General features: G+C 39.1%; 2 protein-coding genes across 2 annotated transcripts in view; one reads left to right on the top strand and one right to left on the bottom strand.

Moving 5' to 3' along the window:
* The window catches only part of LOC138003683 (uncharacterized), a 10,873-nt gene extending 3,592 nt beyond the window's left edge, over positions 1-7,281 (bottom strand). Inside the window, exons 1-3 of the mRNA XM_068849891.1 lie at positions 3,730-7,281; positions 2,634-2,810; positions 381-494 (exon numbers count right to left, since the gene is read on the bottom strand). Of these exons, the coding sequence (XP_068705992.1) occupies positions 381-494; positions 2,634-2,810; positions 3,730-7,224 (3,786 nt within the window). The 5' untranslated portion in view covers positions 7,225-7,281. The remainder of the gene's footprint in view (positions 1-380; positions 495-2,633; positions 2,811-3,729) is intronic.
* An 11-nt stretch (positions 7,282-7,292) lies between these two features.
* The window catches only part of LOC138003694 (actin-like protein 6A), a 16,478-nt gene continuing 3,770 nt past the window's right edge, over positions 7,293-20,000 (top strand). Inside the window, exons 1-10 of the mRNA XM_068849901.1 lie at positions 7,293-7,421; positions 7,497-7,573; positions 9,984-10,062; positions 11,438-11,539; positions 13,025-13,125; positions 15,236-15,535; positions 16,894-16,983; positions 18,301-18,362; positions 18,886-19,000; positions 19,317-19,397. Of these exons, the coding sequence (XP_068706002.1) occupies positions 7,397-7,421; positions 7,497-7,573; positions 9,984-10,062; positions 11,438-11,539; positions 13,025-13,125; positions 15,236-15,535; positions 16,894-16,983; positions 18,301-18,362; positions 18,886-19,000; positions 19,317-19,397 (1,032 nt within the window). The 5' untranslated portion in view covers positions 7,293-7,396. The remainder of the gene's footprint in view (positions 7,422-7,496; positions 7,574-9,983; positions 10,063-11,437; positions 11,540-13,024; positions 13,126-15,235; positions 15,536-16,893; positions 16,984-18,300; positions 18,363-18,885; positions 19,001-19,316; positions 19,398-20,000) is intronic.

Here is a 20,000-nt window from a genome sequence, read left to right as displayed (position 1 = left end):
AAGCAAAACAACAAAACAAAACAGCATTGTTAGGAGTGAGGGGGATTAGATGTAAAGATCAAGGTGGGGAATTCGCCCAACATTCCGAAAAAGTGGTAAGTGTCTGACTCTCAGCCCTTTGTCGCTCATTGCATGTGGTTCGGATGCTCTTCAACTAAGCTACAGGAAACTCGTGGGAGATCTAGGCCTAATCTAATAGCCTCGATCACATGCCAGTCTCGGAATTAGTAATCGGAAGCACCTGGGAAACAGCCCTCGGATTTTTTTCCGAGAATTCCCCAAGTCACCTACGAAAAAGCTTCGTGATTGGTTCATGTAATTGTGTGTGTCTGGTGTGACAATCAATTGAACAGCACTCCGAATTGATTGAAAAGGATATTGTGCATATAGACGCAGTTGTCTCCCAAATAACAGCTATCCGTGGCATAGAATTTGCAAATCTCTTGCTTCTTGATCAAGGCCGATTTGACGTGACGGAAAGGGCATTCCTCACCCTGAATAAAAAAATCAACACACACAAAAAAAAAACAAAAAATCGAGTTAAAGTGGTACTACGATCAAAAAATCACTTCCTTTTTCCCTTAAGATTTTGAAAGTGTGTTTGCTTAAAACCTGCCTGGCAAAATTTTGAGCTTTGATTCTTATCCAAAGGCTGTTTAATGTCAGTGCAAGTTTTGGATTTCACGGTCCGCCATTACTCACGTTCAGAACTTACCGACTGGACCTCAGAAGGTTTACAACCTCGGCTGATAAGACCAGATTTAGGTATTTCACTCACCCACAACAGTTCTTCGGAAAACTAACTCCATCGTCAACATTAAAAGTAACAACTTTAGAGCGAGTTTCAATTGAGTGTCGTACCAAAGACTTGGTAATCACTTTGGCCAATTAAAAAGGACGGAGACAATCCGGTAAACCAATCAAAATTGAAAGTAATTTCAGGTAGCCGACACAAAGAGCAGGAAAATGTGCACGCGCGAGCCACGGTTGGTTTTGGTTTCACTTCTGATTGGTTGAAATAGTGGCGCGAGAACTTTGAATCAATCACTGAGTGAAGTAATGCAAAACCAAAGTAATTCGCTAATTACTTTCGACACTCAATTGAAAACCGCTCTAGGAGTAAAAGTAAAGTATTTAAACTGCAATGTGATGGATCAGGCAGTCCATTTGAACCATCTGGTATTAAACCATGTGCAGTAGAATATAAAGTACTCTCCTAATGTAGACACAAATTAAAAAGTGCAACAGGCATTAATAAAAATAAAATCGATAAAAAACGACAAAACAAAATTAACCTGGTTGCGTTAGATCGAAGGAGAACGCGTCTAATTTTGCCAAAAAGAATCGAGATTTTCTCTGTAAGGGACACCAGGGGTACCCTCGCGTGAATTCTCACACGCGTATTGATCTCGATCTGACGACAGTTAACATTAGACCCTACGGAAACACAGGGTAAGTGACCGTCGAACGTACTTCAATAATCCGAGATTACTACTAGTTAAATATTTAAGTCCTTATCATTTTAAAAACTTATAAACCTTCCGATCTGAACGTGCAATGCTATCCAAGTCTCTAATTTCCTTCGGTAGCATGTTCCAGTTCCTCGCTGCCGAGATCTCAAAAGTCTTTTCGCCAGTTGATGATAGGGCTTTTGGAATGCGTGATATTGTAGAGTATCTCAGGGACTTTCCATGTTGATTAATTCTCTTGATGTTTGCTTGCCAACTCAAAAGCAAAGCGAACGCAGGTTATTCAAGCCAAGTTGGTTTGCCCCACCTCTTTCAACATTAGGGAGCTTAAGCATGCGCATTTTTAAGGCGCAGAATGCAACCGGAAGTGAGCTGTTTTCCCTTTGAACTTGTCTTCACACAACCTCATTTTCATTGCTAAGTATCTCTTTTCCATGAGAGATATCATGATAAGTATAAAAATCTGGGAAAGAGCACTGTGTGCAAGTGCTTACTAATCGGTTTCTCAATGACGTATCCATGTCCGTATCCATAGTAACAACCGCGGCTGCAGCCTGGGACTGAATACAAGGCCTCTCGTGAAGCTTTGTTCAATCACATGTTGATGATTTGTTGGAACCGTTTGCCCACCCCAGCAGTTAGCATCTTTCAACAAAATCGAACGGACTTCCAGCTGTAACGATATGAAATCTGAAAATTCAGGATTGAACGGGACTTGAACAGTAACCTCTATGATGCCGGAGCGGTGCTCTCCCAATAGGCCAGTTTCGTATTCTAGCGGTTGGACTGGATCTAGCATGAAATGGAGGCTAATGCGGGCAAATTAATTTGCATTTGAAAAGATTTGCCTGCATTAGCCTCCATTTCATGCTAGATCCAGCCCAGCCGCGAGAATTCGAAAATGGTCTACTGAGCTATCGAGCAAACTGGGAGGTAGTCATTTTAGTGAGTTCGTTAAGAACCCGTAGAGGACGCAGCTCTTAAGGAGATTTAATATATGTAAGACATATTGAACTACAGAAAAAGCATGTCCTTTCGTTACGGCTTAAGTAAGGTTCATGGCTTCGATGATCTAAAAGATCTTCACTAGCCTTTCTTATTGTGATTTAAGTAAGCAAGCAATTCTACTTTATCCAAAGTGGGTTTAAGTGGAGACTTCCTTACCTTTCTGCACTTTCCATGGATGTAATAACTGCAAATTGGTTTGGGCTGTGTTTCTCGTCTTGCCGCATGTCTGGGATGTGGCTCACCATTTCGGATTCTCTCTAAGGCTGCCGCTCTTCTCTTAGCTTTCTTCAACTTTTTTGCATGCTGTCCACCGCGACTTCTCTTAATGGCCAACTATAAATACACGTAAAAAAAGTTGTTATATCACGGCCATGCTGGCACTCCGGACTACGGGAAAGAATCACTTACAAAGACACTTGAAATTAAAGCTGGGGGGGGGGGGGGGAATTATTGGATAAAAGGCGTCTACCGTGACACTACTCCCTCTAAGGTGCAGATCTGCCACGAAGTTAACGAGGGTTAGCGTTAGTTTTAGGATGACAGTTCTTTAAAGTGGCCCTGTGATAAAAAAAATCACTTCTTTTTTTTTCACATTTGGAAAGTGTGTTTGCTCAACACCTGTCTGGCAAAATGTTGAGCTTTGATTTTCATCCAAAGGCCGTTTTTACTTTCACGGTCCGCCATTATTCACGTTCAAAACTGACCGATTGGACCTCAGAGGGATGGATTCAGGAAAAAGTGACGTCAAAGGCTCAGTAGCTTAAAATTTCAGGGTTTGATTACAGCTTATTATATATGCAAAACGCGAGTTTAAAAGTCTGAAAGCCCAAAACTCCTGTGCTGCATATTAATTCTGCGGCGTACACACGCATTGCATTCTTAATCTAGTGAGCCTTTGACGCCATTTTCTCCTCGATCCAGCTCTCCTAAAGATGTTCAAGTTAGTAATGGCGGACCATTAAATAGGAAAATTCCAGTTAAAATAAACATGCTTAAGGCTTAAAACTTTAGTCGCTTAGTGTTTAGTTAACATAGTTTTGAAATCCAAGGAAAAACAAGGATGCTCTCTTGGTCAAGGGGACACTTTAACTTCACGTAATTAAAGAAATGATTGATATTGAAGTTACGGAGAAGAGCCATGGGTCACTTTGCCACATCTATAAAAACCGCCATGCTTTATACAATTGTATGATAATCTACAAACCTCAAGCTACCAACATAAATACATAAATGTCATGTATGAAGAATACACCTTCTCACTCGCTGCCACTGCTACATCCACAGCACAAAAGGACACCATTGAGAGAAGCGATCCCTCTTCCACTGAACTTTGTACAGGTGTTTTATTTCGGATGGCTATTGTATCTTTCTGGTTGTTTGATGATGTCTCTGTGGCTTTCTGTATCTCGAGTTCCAGTTGTTTCTTTGGTCCATCTTGAGGAACAGGCGGTTTTGATGACATTGGGTGCATTTGTTTTTTATCAGGAACTTTTCCTTTGCTAGGATCAAGTTCTGAACTGTTCTTTCCTGTAGCACCCTTCTTCTCAGCTTTGGCTTTTTTGTGCTGAGAATTCTTTTTCTGATTTTTCGCTTTTCGCTTGAGCCTCTTGTTTCTTAACCGTTTTCTCTTCCTGCTCACAGTGGTATCATGATAAAATGTTATTCCTCCCACAGAAGATTCCGTGTCAGAATCCAAATTCATGTCTTCTGGCTCGTAATCACTCTTAACTTCATCTTCCTCCTCGTCGGTGTCATCACTCGCATTGCCAAGAACGAATGAATAGTCTTCTTCTTCATCTTCATCAGTATCTGAGTCATCCATAACAAGCTCGGCATAATCCTCATCATCTTCACTCACTGAATTTTGTCTAGTGTCAGCATCTTCGCCAGGCTCACCAACAAGTTCATGGTCATCGTCATCATCACGATCACCACTATCCTCACCACCACCCTCATCATCATCATCATCATCATCATCATCATCATCATCACCTTCAACACAACCATTCCTCACATCACAGCAACCATCAGCAACTTTCCCCTCACTGTTATCATTAATGCATGTAACAATATCAATAACAGAATTAGTATTCCTTTCATTGTCAATAGCTATAGCAGTGTTGCCCTTATTGTCTTCCTTGTTTTTGTCTGTAATATCACCATCATATTCCTCCAAGTTATCATAATTTTCATGGGCCATTGTTTTTGCAATGGTTTCTATGATGCCAGTGGGTAAGGGGTTGTCAACCTCAGCTTGTTTTTTATCAGACCCAATACATTCCTTTGCAAAGTTGTTTTCCACTTTCTCAATGTCATGTAGCTCTTGCTTTGAAGTCACAATGGATAAAACATGTGGCAGCTTTTCCACTTTGTCAATGTTAGAATGTTTGGTCAATCGTGTTGCGATTTCCTGTGAGACATTGTTATTATCATTCTCAGTACATTCTTTGTTCATATTTTTCTCTTTCAAGACTTCAACACCTGATTTTTCTATTGGGCTCTTGTTGGTATCCATGGCCACTTTAGCAACGGTAAAACTTACACCATTCTTGTCAGTGCCAGCGTTAACAATGTCTTTCCTTCCTTCTTTGATAGGGAAATGTTTTAGTAAGCTTTCATCTCCACAGAAAGTCTTACTCTTATCAGTGTGCACTTCTGACTCTGCTTCTATATTTTGCTTAAAAGCATCACCTTTTCTCTGATGTAAAATTGCTGGGAAAACCTTGCAATGGGCAGCACTTTTTTTGTCCTTCAGTGAATTTTCAGATTTTAATTGATTGCTCTCTCTTTCCTGTGAGGAATTGTTATTATCATTCTCAGTACATTCTTTGTTAACCTTTTTCTCTTTCAAGACTTCAACAACTGATTTTTCTACTGGGCTGTCATTAGTATCCATGGCCACTTTAGCAACGGTAAAACTTACATCATTCTTGTCAGTGCCAGCGTTAACAATGTCTTTCCTTCTTTCTTTGATAGGGAAATGTTTTAGTAAGTTTTCATCTCCACAGAAAGTCTTATCAGTGTGCACTTCTGACTCTGCTTCTATATTTTGCTTAAAAGCATCATCTTTTCTTTGAGGTAAAATTGCTGGGAAAACCTTGCAATGAACAGCACTTTGTTTGTCGTTCAGTGAATTTTCAGATTTTAATTGATTGCTCTCTCTTTTCTGTGAGGAATTGTTATTATCATTTTCAGTACATTCTTTGTTAACCTTTTTCTCTTTCAAGACTTCAACAACTGATTTTTCTATTGGGCTGTCATTAGTATCCATGGCCACTTTAGCAACGGTAAAACTTACATCATTCTTGTCAGTGCCAGCGTTAACAATGTCTTTCCTTCTTTCTTTGATAGGGAAATGTTTTAGTAAGTTTTCATCTCCACAGAAAGTCTTATCAGTGTGCACTTCTGACTCTGCTTCTATATTTTGCTTAAAAGCATCATCTTTTCTTTGAGGTAAAATTGCTGGGAAAACCTTGCAATGAACAGCACTTTGTTTGTCGTTCAGTGAATTTTCAGATTTTAATTGATTGCTCTCTCTTTTCTGTGAGGAATTGTTATTATCATTTTCAGTACATTCTTTGTTAACCTTTTTCTCTTTCAAGACTTCAACAACTGATTTTTCTATTAGGCTCTCATTAGTACCCATGGCCACTTTAGCAGCGGTAAAGCTTACATCATTCTTGTCCGCGCCAGTGTTAACATTGTCCTTGCTTCTTTCTTTGATGACAAAATCTTTTAGTAAGCTTTCATCTCCACAGAAAGTCTTATCAGTGTGCACTTCTGACTCTGCTTCTATATTTTGCTTAAAAGCATCATCTTTTCTTTGAGGTAAAGTTGCTGGAAAAACCTTGCAATGAACAGCACTTTGTTTATCCTTCGGTGAATTGTCAGATTTTAATTGATTGCTCTCTATTGCAGAGATCTTTGGTTTTGTGTGTATATTAGCATTTTCTTGATAAGAAGCCCTTGAATGATTGTTATTTGTCACTTTAATGTGGGTTTCATTCACAGTTTCCTCAAGACTGCTTTTCTTAAACAACTCAAGCCCTTTCTCCATGCATCCACCACATTCTGGTGTAATATCAGATGTGGTTGCTGTGCTAGTTCCCTCTGGGGAAACTTGACTACCATTTACAGATCTAATTTTAGGCTGTGGAGCTGGAATAGTTACCAATGATCCTCCCTTCATAACTTTCTTGACTCGCTGTTTTGGTCTTAGAGAAGGAGGAGCTGTAATTTTATTGGAAATGATCTGACATCTAGAAACTGCAGTAGATAGTTTATCAGCAACATGAGTAGCTAGAGATGCTGTTTCGTTGACTTGAACTGCCTTTTTCTCAAAAGTCTTTCTTTCGTCGGTATTGTCCATGCAACGAAAGGATCGACCTTGGTGAGTTGAACACACAGAAGAGGAATTCTCCTCCTCATTAATGCAATTCCCTCTTTCTTGTGCAGATTTCAAATTTTTAACTAGACCTTTGTTTTCCACGTCGCTTGCTGCTTTCTTTGACTTATTCACTTGCATCAAAAACTCAGGAATCATTAAATAATCTGTTCGCAAAAATTCGTCCAGAGTAGGTCGCGCTGTGGAGTACAGGGGTGATTTCCTGTACTCGCTTCCAGGTGCTTCTTTCCCTGAAGTTGATGGTACCGTTTCCTGAGGAGGTACAGGCTGTGGTTTTGGCCATGGCTCTTCACTTAATGGAAGAGGAGCTGGAGCTTTGGAAAAAAGATCGTTCAAAGGCATTTCATCGGCGATGTGACACTGACCGTTCCAGCTCGTGCTACACCGCCATATTGATTTACCACTGACCATCAATGACCGAGTACTCGAACATGTGCTTGGTTGTTATTTGATGAGATGAAAGGTTGCTAAATTGAATGAAAGACGCGTTAAAAGGGATAAAACACAACAAAAAATGAGCGGAGGGGTGTATGGAGGAGGTAAGTTTCTTTATTTTCCTGAATTTTTTAACGTGAAATGTGTGGCTGATTCTGAAAGGAGGCTTTTGTTTTCAGACGAAGTGGGCGCAATTGTGTTTGACATTGGCGCGCAATCAGTTCGAGCTGGGTATGCCGGTGAGGACTGTCCAAAGGTATTTACAGTTTTTAACGATTCTACTTCAGATGTTGAGACATTCGCCAGTCAAAGGATTAACCTTGTCGAAATTGAGCGGGAAATGGAAACAAGAATACTGTAGTTTAAATATTAAGCTTATATATATATATTTACAACTATTGTGAGTTCTTCTTCCTTCTTCAATACTTCTTCAGGATGAATGACAATCAATAGGGAAGATATCTGTCAACAACTATTTTTTTGTGTTACTAATTGTGTCGACCACCAGCAGCCAACAGCCATCTCAGTTATGGGTGGCACATCAGTAAAAATACATACATGATTTTGATGTCAATGATATCTTCCTTGTCCCTATTCCCTCCCTCTCAAAAAGTGCAGCCCCCCCCCCCTCCCCTCTCTGCTGATTTTGACAATCCTTAATTGCCCCTCTGTGAAATAAGGTCATGGCATAAGCTCTAGACATAAATTTATGTTAGATCTGGGCTGCTTACCATGGGACACTGAAAAACTGCAGACTGTGCAGACTGTCTGTAAAATGAAAATTCTGTTAGCCTGAATTAGGCCTAAATAACATTCGGTTAGCCTAATTAGGACTAAATAACATTCAGGTTAGCCTGTTTAAGGTTAGCTTTCAATAATAGTGAGAGTGAGGGTAACGCCATATTTTACCCCTGGTCTGCACGGTCTGCACAATCTGCATTTTGGCGTGACCGGCTTACCATTTTGCCAAATAATCTGGATGGAAAGGTAAGTGATTTTCCGAATTTTGACCAACCGGATGAGATTGGCGCTTACGGTTCACTACACTGCATTCCATCCCGTACATTTACTCAATCTTGAGAGAAAGGGCCTGGAAACGGAACGATTCTCGCAAATTGTAAGGTCATTTCCGGAATTCCATTCCGAATGGAAAAAGAGGACTGCCTGTGGAGGTTGTCCACAATTTCTGAAAAGATTTTCCGGAAAATTGCCTTTCCATTTGACCTCAAACCATAATTTCTGGATTTTTTGGCTAAATGGTAAGCACCTGTGAACTCTATTTAACCCGTCGATACCTGAACTGCCAAGGACAACCCCCCCTCCGGCATTAGACAGAGTAAAATCTGTCAAGTAGTACTCCTGGGAGGCGATCCATGGGTTAAAATGATAACATAATAATAATAACATAACATAACAAATAACATTTAGGGTCAGATGTTTCCAAGATTGGGGAGAAGTTTCCTGTGCTATGGAGGGTTAGCAGAATTGGTCCCAAAACCTCCCCACTTGTGATGATTGTTTGAGCTCTGAGGGAGACCAATATGATTCACAGATTTACAGTTAAATTGTGAAGAATTAATGAATGCTTTATACTAGCAGAAACACATTTTCTGTGATCTTTGTAAACAAAAGTTATAGGCAACCTCGAAGTGGATTTTTTGTAGTCCTTGTAATGGAATGGCCAAATTTTTCATAGTTAAGCTAGTTAATTAAAGTGGCTATAACTGCTTTTTTTTTTTTTTTTCTCTCTAATGTATCTTTGCATCATGTAGAGCAAAATGGCGCAAGAAAAATTAATGTTGTGTTTGGTCAAAACCGGAAATTTTTTGGAATTTTCAAAGTGGCGAAAATTTGAGGTTTGAAAACCCATTACAGAGTAACAAAGAAAGAGTATGGACTGAGTGTACAGTAATTTGTGTCATAAAACCTGGACTTAAATTGTTGTGATTGTGAAAAGCAAACTACAGAGGTGAAAAAATGCCTGAGAAATGTGTTGCGTTTGGCAGCGCTTTTGGAGTGTTTCTTTAGTTCTTTCTCTTTCCTTCATGTTCATGTAATGCTAGCCATTCTGTGTCTGCTAGCGGCTCATCAGCATAGACCTGTCTCGTGCGTTTCTTCCTCATCTGTGGCTTGATCGCTCGGCATCTTCTATTTTGGAGAGCGCAGAATCTGAACTGGAAACCAGACTGAAGTCGTTCCAGGTCATTTAATAAATGTCACTGCTCTTAACAAATGTCAGCTGAATAACATCTGTTTTTAAATACTGCATTTTTTGCTTTTGTTGTTGTCTGTCCACTACTTTTGCTTTGTTTGCCCAGTAGCTAACGTACGGGTTTCTCTCACCCAGTCATGGGTCAGAAAAACCATTTTTCAAAAATTCATAGAAAATTCCAGTTTTGACCAAAAATGAAAATTTTTGCACCATTTTTACTCAGCATGACACAACAATTAATCTGGTCAAAAAAGGCTTTGGGGGTTATTGACCTTTTAAGGATGGTTCTTTATGCAAAAATTTATTTGTTACTATCCTTTCAGATCTGTCGGATAATTTTATACTTGCAATGGGTTAATAAGAAACTACATATTATATTTTTGCAAAGCCTAGAGCAGAGAAAATTAAAAATGTCATTAAGTGAGTGCATTCTTGGCTGCATTCTCTGTTGCAGTATGATGTTCCCACATTTGTGGGAGCCGTGGAAGAAGAATTGAAGGATGAAATTATGCAAACTGATGTTCCTTCTGAAGGTACATGTATTTAATGTATGTTGTAACTTTCTTAAGACAGTATGGAAGCAGGTTTGGCACAGTGATGAGAGCACTCGCTTTCCACTTTAATACTGTACATGTATGTGGCCAGGATTCAAGCCATACAGTGTAGGTGTAGGTAGGTGTACGTAGGTGTATACAGTGTAGTGTAGGTAGGTAGGTAGGTGGTAACCCTAACCCAAAGGTTGATTTGAATTTCCTTTGATTTGAGGTCCTTATGCTAGATAATGCACTCTTCCTCATTACTCATTGCTGCCCACACAGGGCAGCCTCCTACATGTATTTCTGACCTGATATCTGTGTTTGCATCTGTTATTAACTAATGCCTTCAAAAATAAGCACGTGTGAAGTTTTAAAAACGTATGTGTCAAGATAAAAAACAAGGCTCAAATAAAAAATACAAAAGAATTCCACTTCCAACCATCTCCAACACCATGTGATTTTTTTGTCTCACACCCATCATCTTTCTCTACATGGAGTAGCACTTCACTTCTAATGTGGAACCCCTGGTTAATAAACATGATAGTGATGATGATTGTAATAATAATTATTACAATCATCATCATCATTATTGTTATTATTATCATTATAATTATTATTATGATCGTTGTTACAATTTTGATCAGAATACTACAGTGTAACAAGGCATTCTTTTTTGCTAAAAGTAGGAAATTCAGGCCTTGAAATTAACCAAAAAATCCAGTCGCAATTTTGCAACAAGATACGAAAATTTGGTCACAGTTTCACAACTTTAAGTCTTGTCGTGCTGCATTGTGTTCTCAGCAGTGTAGCAAAACAAAATATGAGCCCTGACAATACTAGTGTTAAAAGAAACTGCTGAAAATGGCAAATGATATCAAAGGAATGGAGTTGTGCATATAACATCGCAGCGAAATTACACTACAGGTACAATTACGCTATCTTCAGGTTGAAAGAAAATTCACGATGAAAAACATTTCTTTATTTATTTTAGCAAAAGTAGGAGCAAAGTAGCAACTGCTAACCCTTTTGTTTCAAAAGAGCAAATGTGGAAGCAAGTCACAAATTTGCAACTCCTTCAGATATTTTAGTCGCAAAGGGAGAAAAGTTAGTCGCAATTTCAAGTCCTCAAGTTGTTGCCATTCCAGTTTTAAATGAAATACACGTAAACGTTGGAAAGATAGTTCAACAACGCAAGCAATATTGCAAAGGAAGCCCAGAAAATCCAGTCTTGATTGGGATTGGAACCCATAAGCATGGCTGCACTTTCATTTCATTCTTTTCCACAGTTGAAATAATATTTTACCTCCTTGTGAAAGACAGGTTTTAAGTTTATAATTATGTTACTGATGGATTGGTTTTCTTTCATTGATAGAAAAACCAAAACTTCCTGTAAAAAAATACTTCATTGACACAAATAATATTCACCTTCCTAAAGAAAACATGGAAATATTAAATCCTGTTAAGGATGGAATGAGTAAGTATTGGACACCTCTTTTGTATTTTTTCCTGAACATTGTGGTTATTCAGTTTTCATAAGGAAGATAGTCAAATTGACTGGTGCCTATAGTATGAGCAAATCACTAAGAGTAACACTAGTGATCAGTGGGGAACCCTAGGAGACTACAAGTACATGTATGCAATCAGAGACCACTGCATATGCACTCGGAAAGTTAAAAGGGTGTGACGTCCTAGAGAAAGACATTGTTGAAGTATACAGGTACATGTACATTTCCCTTCAGTTGGCAATCCATTGTAGGATGCTTGTAAAAATGTCAATTCTGTGTAAAACATGTGTAAAATGGGTTTGACAGGCCAACGTGACTCCTGCTGTGTATCCATGGTGTTCTAGAATTCTTCACAGTAATTAAAGATATGCTTTGTCAAGCATATCTTTAAGTGATTATCCTTTTCTATAAGAGATCAAGGGAGATCCTTGAATATCTCTCTGATATTAGATTGGTTTTCAATTAAATGCCATTTGTCCAATGGTATGTTCTTTAAGCCTTTCAAATTAAAGCTGGTTGAAATTGTGTGACAAAAGGTTGTGTGCTTGCTTGTTTAATATCAAAGCACTGTAGCGTATTTGGCCATGTGGAAACTGAGTTCCATTGTAACAAACATTCTTTTTGCGCGGAGAAACGGCCAATGAACATGTTCCTCCTTCCAATACATTTTTTAACAGAAAAATAAATGACAGCAAAGAGATGTAACATTGTTTATTTTTTTATTGTGTTTGCGGTGACTATGCCATATTACTGATCACTTTCTTCGTTGCAAATCAAATCGTTCTGCAAAATATTAGTCAAACAAAAATTCTGATTGCCCAATCAGGCAAGTCTTAAAGTTGTTTTACTTGCCTACGGATATATTTCGCTTGCCCCGGGCAATTGGGCAAGTGTTAGTGTCGAATAAGGGCAATTTGGAAAACTTTGAAAATACAAGTGAAATTAATCCTTAATTGCATGAGAGCATGTTGCTATTACATGTTTATCCCATACATGTAAAGGGCATACTTATTGAGGGAGGCCCATGCAATGCCACGACAAATGACGCTCAACTTAACACACTTTCATTCAGTTAAAGTTCAATTCAATAAATCGATGCTGTGAACAGAAAGAGCACTTAATTTAATTAAACTGTATATTACATGTGGGCAAAAAGCAGTTTACAGTTGTAAATCAGAGTCAGAATCTGGAAGAAGATTCTCTTGTAACTTCGCTTGCTCTGGATAAGCAACTGTTGACCAAGCAGGATCAAGTAATCATGCGCTTATTATTATGAAAAAATGCCCTCTGTCTCAGCCAATCAGCATTCAGTGCCCCATATGTGATAAGTGACTTTAGTGGCCATTGTATGTTACTTTAATTGACCCATGATAAACCTGATAAGAATGATTGTTATTTGTCATGCCTCCTCTTTTTAGCAATATTTTATCAATTATTGTTCCTTTGTTACACAGTTGAGGACTGGGACACATTTGAGAAGGTTTTGGACTACATCTATGCTAAGGACATCAAATCTTTGTCTTCCCTTCATCCTGTTCTAATGTCAGAGGCTTCTGTGAGTGTAGTTTCATAGCCACCACCAGCATATACATGTACATGTACATGTAAAGTCATATAATAAACAATTATTGGATGAGGTTGAGCTTGATATCATTAATTATCAAAACCGAGGTCTTTGTTATCTGCTGAAGCCGAAGGCTGAGGCAGATAACACAGACACGAGACTTGAGAGTTACATACAGTAGTTCATGATGTTGTGACCAGTGGCCCATTTCTCGAAAGGCCTGAAAAACCATTTGTGAACCTGCTTATTCAGGAAAGCCAATCTTTTAACATGGTTTCAAGGTAACAAAAAGCAAACTTCAGGACTGTGAAGTTTGACGACTTAAATCCTCTCTGTTCGTGAGATACAGAGGGAATTGTGACACCTGAAAATGGCCCGTAAAGTTTCGGGACTTTCGATAAACGGGCCTCAGGTCTGATGTACATGTACAGCCGTATGGTGCCATTATGGGCACTAGCTGTTTTAGTACATGTAACTGTGTGCAGGTGTGGCATGAAATTTTTACATCAGAATAATTTTGCAAAAAGAGGCTACGGGTAGCCAACACTTTGCTCGAAGGTTTTTTAGCTGACTGACTTTAAAGTTCACGTTATTTCAGTGTTTTTAATTTTTACATGTAGAATATCTTGGACAATGTCCAGTTCAATTTGGTAATCTGAAGTTGAAAGTCCGAAGTCCACATTCCATGATCCAACCATTATGGTTAAGTGCCACCCCGCCCCGCCAACTAACTGTGCGATCATATAAATAAGAATAGTTGTTCACATTTAAAACTGTTGTTAGTGGCATTGATTCAAATCAAAACAAGTAAATAGATGATATACAAGTTTCTGCGATGGTATTTAAAGAACTTTAATACTAACTACATGTACTTAATAACCGAGAGTGAGGTCGTTACAGCAAAATCTCAAACTGAGGCCTAGCGAGGTCAATACAGCTACGCGGAGGTTTGAGATTTTGCTGTAACGACCGAACGGTCAAGGTTATTAAGTTGTTTATTATATGGCTAGCAGAACGGTTCTTAAGTAGAAAAAAACTAATTTGCATAATCCATAATTGGCCAATGGGCTTTAAGGGAAAATAAAGCCCTAGCGCTTAGCTGCTTTTAGCCAATCACATCGCACGTTAGCTCGGCCAGAAACACTAGCCATTTATTTCTTAACAATACAGGGAGATAAAAATTATGTAATTAGCCCAATGGGATGTGTTGCGAGTCATACAATAACTGAATTATGGCATTGTATGCAACGAAAACATAAATCTTGTTTCCGGTCACGCTTACAATTCTTTAATACATATAAGTATTATTTTGCTCTACTGTTTGTCACGTAGCCTTGCGTGACCTCTGAATGAGGAGATTTCGGGTGCTTTCCATTATACCTGACCATCAGGTCGGAGACCAGTAGAACTAACCAAGGAAAAATGGAAGGACAATTTTTATCAAGAGTCAATTTCCAACCGGACCGAAGCGTTCCATTTACGTTTCGAACGAAATTTCGGTTACTTCACAGTGAAGTGCGACTGGAAACGAGAATTTTTGTAAGTGGAACGGCACGTTTCGGTCGGAGCAGACCGACCAGTCAAAGAGGACCACCTCCAGCGGTGGTCCCAAATATTCCGGTTGGACCGAACCGAAACGGACCTTTCCATTTCACTACAGCCCGAAATTTCCGGAAATTTTGGCGTAATGGAAAGCACTTACGAAGTGCGAATCCTACAGTACTTGGAGTGCCTTCTCTGAGAAGTCTCAAAACCAGCCATAAAAATCGTGCACATGCGCAGAAAAATGGTGACCCCCTCCCCCACCCCCGACAAAAAAAAAGTGTTAGAGCAAAATCCTATACCTTGTTCTTTGAACAAAGTAATTATCACATTTTTGCAAATCACATTACTTGTGTTTTCTAATCGGCGCATTCTATTATCACATTATCACATTTAGTGTGCAGAAATTCAGGCAGTACATGTAAATGTCATATTCTCCTTCCAACTTTATTCCTCAAGTAAATATAAAGACTTAAGATAACCATAGCAGATAGTCGTATTCATTAATTGTTTTAGTTTGCTTCTTCAACAATATTTGTCTTCTTTCTTTTCAATACAGTGGAATGTGAGGCCTAAGCGGGAGAAGCTCACAGAATTGATGTTTGAAAAATACAACATTCCAGCATTTTTCCTTTGCAAGAACGCAGTGCTGACGGCATTTGCTAATGGTCGATCAACAGGACTTGTCATTGACTCAGGAGCTACTCAAACCAGTGCTATACCAGTGCATGATGGGTACGTTCTCCAGCAAGCCATCGTCAAATCACCGCTAGCTGGGGATTTCATCACTGCACAGTGTCGACAGATGTTTGAGGAGAGGAACGTTGAAATTGTTCCTCCTTATGTCATTGCAACCAAGGTAATATTGTGTTGGAGTTAAAATTTCAACTGGACCATAAATCAGTGTTTTTTTTAATTTATTTTATTATTGAGTTTGGGACTGGCTGTTCTCAGTAATAGTAGATCAAAAGTAGTTAAATACACGTAAAGTTGGTGGAAAAGTCTTTTCTTTCGCCACTCAGAAGTCTGAAAACTTGACTCTAAAAGTTATTGAAAGCCTCTGAAGTCTTTTTGAAACTTGTCAAGTTCAAAACCTTGAAGTTTTTAAATATCAAGTTTCACGAGTCAAATTTTAGGGATCGAGTTTCGAGGTACTGTCAACTTACTTTTGACCAGTAGTGTACTGTAATAGTACACACACTATGATAGGTGAATTTGGAATTGTATTCTACATGTACAGTATGGCGTGCTTGATTAAACTTCAAGGTGTGCTTTCTCATGCAACTTGATTAGCAAAAGATAATGCATGTAATGTCTCGCCAACCTCGTTTTCCTAGTTGTACTTTACTGCATGACCAAATTGAACAGGAAAAAGCATGATTTGTTCTAGACTTAACCTTATGTAGTACATCCCTTGAACTTGCTTATTAAGAGCTACATGTACATCTATTATGTAAATTGTCAAAGGTGCATCCTCCCTTTGATCTCTACATGCATTCAAACTGGAAAACTGTCTTTGTCAGCCCCAGGTTTATCTTCTCCACGCACGCTTTGTTTTTTTAAACAGACCACTATTTGTTTGAACTACATTGTATTTCCTTCTACTATACATGTACAGTATGTTACATGTATTGCGATTTTCATAATTCTTTGGAATCTCATCGTCAAGTGCTAAGGGCCAAACTGCGTTTTGGCTTCCATCAATCAAATTTCCGAACCTAGTGTGGAAGATTGACTCATCCTCCGGAAAGTAAATTGGTGTTTTTGTTTAGTTCACCGCCAGTGTTTAGTTAACCGTTTACCATTATGATATCCATCGGCGTTGAGGGTTCTCTAAGAACCAAAATGCTGATTGGTAATTTATGTTACGCATCGTTAGCCCTTTTCACGGTTAGTTTTTCTCATTTGCATAACAATACAATCTAGCATGCATGCGAGGCAATTTCGGGCTATTTTGTAGTTTTAACCCGAAATTGCCTCGCATCCACGTTAGATTACATCGTAATGCAAATGAGAAAAACTAACCGTGAAAAGGGCTATTGACTTAGGCATCTGTGGTTTCTGGTCAACTCTTGTCTGGGCGTCGCAAGTTTGGCGGTTGGCGCTTGAAGATGAAATTATGCAGAAATGTGAAAATCTCAGAACCGGTAACTTATTTTTTGAATCGAAAGAGCTTTAATTAGTTTAGTTTCATTTTTGTATTGTACAAATTTTCAGGAAGTATCAAAAGAAGGTGGACCAGCTATCTTCACTAAGAAGAACAATATTCCTTCAGTCACTAAATCGTTTCACAGGCACATGGTGAATGTAAGTGGCTCAAGCAAATAATCCTTACTTGGGTTGCCTACACTGTACAGTTTCGCTCCCCCGAAATATTTTTAAAATGTTGGTTTCAAATGGGTGGTATCTGGCGCCTTTTAGCGGTAAACTCAGACCCTCTTTTTCATCTTACGGTTAGCAACTGTATCGCTATGTGTAGGTTGGGTGCCTGAATCGTCCTGTAGCTTCCACTGTTGGCAACCAGCTCCAAGATGGAGACTGCACCGATGGCTGGCAACACCTGACAACCCAGCCATGAGCCCCTACGCCCCCGAGAAGACAGGCACCCGTCACACTGATAAACAGTGGAAAGTAGGAGGGGGGAGGGAGGGGGTAGAAACCCCTAAACGCTCCGCACAAAATGCTTTTTTTCCCCGCCACACCGATAAAGACAGTGTAGGCTCTACAACCCAAAGCACGAGGAATCCGAGACAAAAATGCGAAAATGTAACAAAAGCACTGACAACAATTGACCACAGTCGGTCCTAGTTGTTAACAAGTTAAATTTCATTTAACTTCATATAAGACTACTGAAGAGCTTTTTTCCTCAAATGCTAGTTATTTTCCACTAGTAGCTTTAGTGGGAAAGTCCCTATGAAGTCGACAATTCTAATCAAGCACTTCAAAACCTTAGAAACAAATTGTATCGATGCAAAACTATAGGTTTAGGTTTCTAAGTCGACATACCCCACATCTTACGAAAGAATTTAGAAATTTTTTGGAGAAGCAGTGGAATCATCTCCGTGAGCTCGTTTAGACGCATCTTGTTTGTAACTGCAAGAGCTTTGACTGCTGGCCCGTTCATGTGGCTCAATTCCCATGTCATGTTCAAGGCTTTCCTAGGCCCCAGTAACTCCGCCGTTCAGCACGCATGTCAAACATTTACTCGAATTTTCGGCACGATTTACCAAAAGAATCGCTGACATGTACTTTTTGATTGCAATTAAATTTGGTCTAATGGGGACATCACATTAATTTGTTATTGATGAACTTTAGTAGACGGCAGATATTTCGTTGTAGGCGGCAAAATTGCCGCCCCACACCCTAGGGGGTGAAGTTCCCGGTGTTGTAGCTGTCCCTTGTGAATCTGTTGTCTCCAGCAGAAGTGGCCGGCTTGGCAGTGATGTCTCAAAAAGGCTTGTGGTGTATGAGGCCACCTAAGCAGAAACAGCCACAAGTCAAAAGGGAATTTGCCGAGTGCTGGAAGATGTAGATGTAGATGTAGCTGCACATTTTGACTGGGCTGCCGTCATCCACATCATCTTTTTTTGTGATTTTAATTTTCATGTCATGCATTGCTATCAGGAAACCATTCAAGATTTTCAAGTGAGCGTTCTTCAAGTATCCGATGGTCCTTACGATGAGAGGTACACAAGCATTTTTTTCTTTGCTTTTTTTCTTATAAGGCTTTGATACAATTTGCACAATCAAATCTTCAAGTTACTTAATTTTTGGTTCTTTTTTGTTCCTTTGCGACCAGTAATTTTAGGAGGGGAGGGTTTGTACAAATGGGGCCGGGAGGGTGGATTTGCCATTTTTTATTCAAGAAGAAAAGGAGGTGCTACAGTTAAAAGTTTCATAGACATTTGAATCCAAAGTCCAATTTTGGTCCTTGGCTAACTGACCGGCTTTAAGAGCTGTTGACTTCCAACCGATGAAAAATACTTATTACAACTGTTGGCCATGTTCTCATGACTATCATTAAACTGTGGTAAACCAGAAGATTTTTTCGGCAAGCATCGAGTAATCACCTTCCATATGGAGTTTGTGTTTCCTTTGCCATTTATGATCTGTAATTTCACATAATTCTAATGATTAGTCCTCTAACTCCAAACACTGAGTGGAACAGCACCATTTTAATGTTGTTGTTTTTTTGCTTTTGGCTTTCAGTGCACTAGGAAATATCCCAGGCGTAGCTTATGAATTTCCCAATGGCTACAATGACACATTTGGTGTGGAGAGATTTAGGATTTGTGAAGGGCTTTTTGATCCTTCTAATGTGAAGGTCAGTGAATTGTTGTTTTAAACTACGTTTTAGAAGATCAGAAAAAGTAAAACAATAATAATTAATCTACCTTCACCAGTACGCTTTTGATAAAACACACGAAGAGAAGGAACTGTTTTTGAAATCTTCAAACTGCAACCTTGTATAGCGGCATCGTAGAGGTTAGCGTAGGAATCGCACTGAAGCACCCACCAGACTTTTTCAGGCGTCTGTTCTTAAAATTGCTTAAAATTTACCAGAAAAGTGCGAGGATCATGCACTTGTGTCTTTCGTATTTTCAATGTTCACAATAATTGGTTTTTTTTTTTTTAATCAGGGCATTGAAGGAAACACGGCCATCGGCGTGACACAAGTCGTAACCACAAGCGTCGGAATGACTGACATTGATATTAGAGCTGTAAGTAATTACTGGTGATGAATAGAGAGAGTTTTCGAATGATTGTCGTAAAACCAAAAGCGAAGAAATTACTTTGGCCAATCAAAATGGACGGAGACAATCCAGTAAACCAATCAAAACTCGAAGTAATTACACGTAGCCGACACAAAGCGCAGGAAAATGTGCACGTGCGAGCCACGATTGGCTTTGGTTTCGCTTCAGATTGGTTGAGAAAATGGCGCGAGAACTTTGAACCAGTCACTGAGTGAAGTAATGAAAAACTAAAGCAATTCGCTAATTACTTTCGACACTCAATTGAAAGCCGCTCTATTACGATGTATGCATATTGCTTGTTCGGAACATTCTCTTCGTTTACGTTTTTTTGCCTCTTTAGCGTATGCGTATCATCTTATCGATTAGCCAAGATACATGTATCATTACGCTGCAAGTGCATTTGTAATTGAGTTTCTGTTGCTTTAAAACTTCTAAATTTTACGACTTAAATACAGAGGGCCATTTTCCTTCCAACTATCCACACCGTTCTCAACAATTTTATTCAAGGAATGTTGATACACATTTTCCATGCAGGATGACGTGGAGTTATCGCAAAATTATTACCGCATG

Source organism: Montipora foliosa, chromosome 1, assembly GCF_036669935.1.
Source record: "Montipora foliosa isolate CH-2021 chromosome 1, ASM3666993v2, whole genome shotgun sequence".
Taxonomy (NCBI): domain Eukaryota; kingdom Metazoa; phylum Cnidaria; class Anthozoa; order Scleractinia; family Acroporidae; genus Montipora; species Montipora foliosa.
This window is presented reverse-complemented; position numbering and strand designations above follow the sequence as displayed.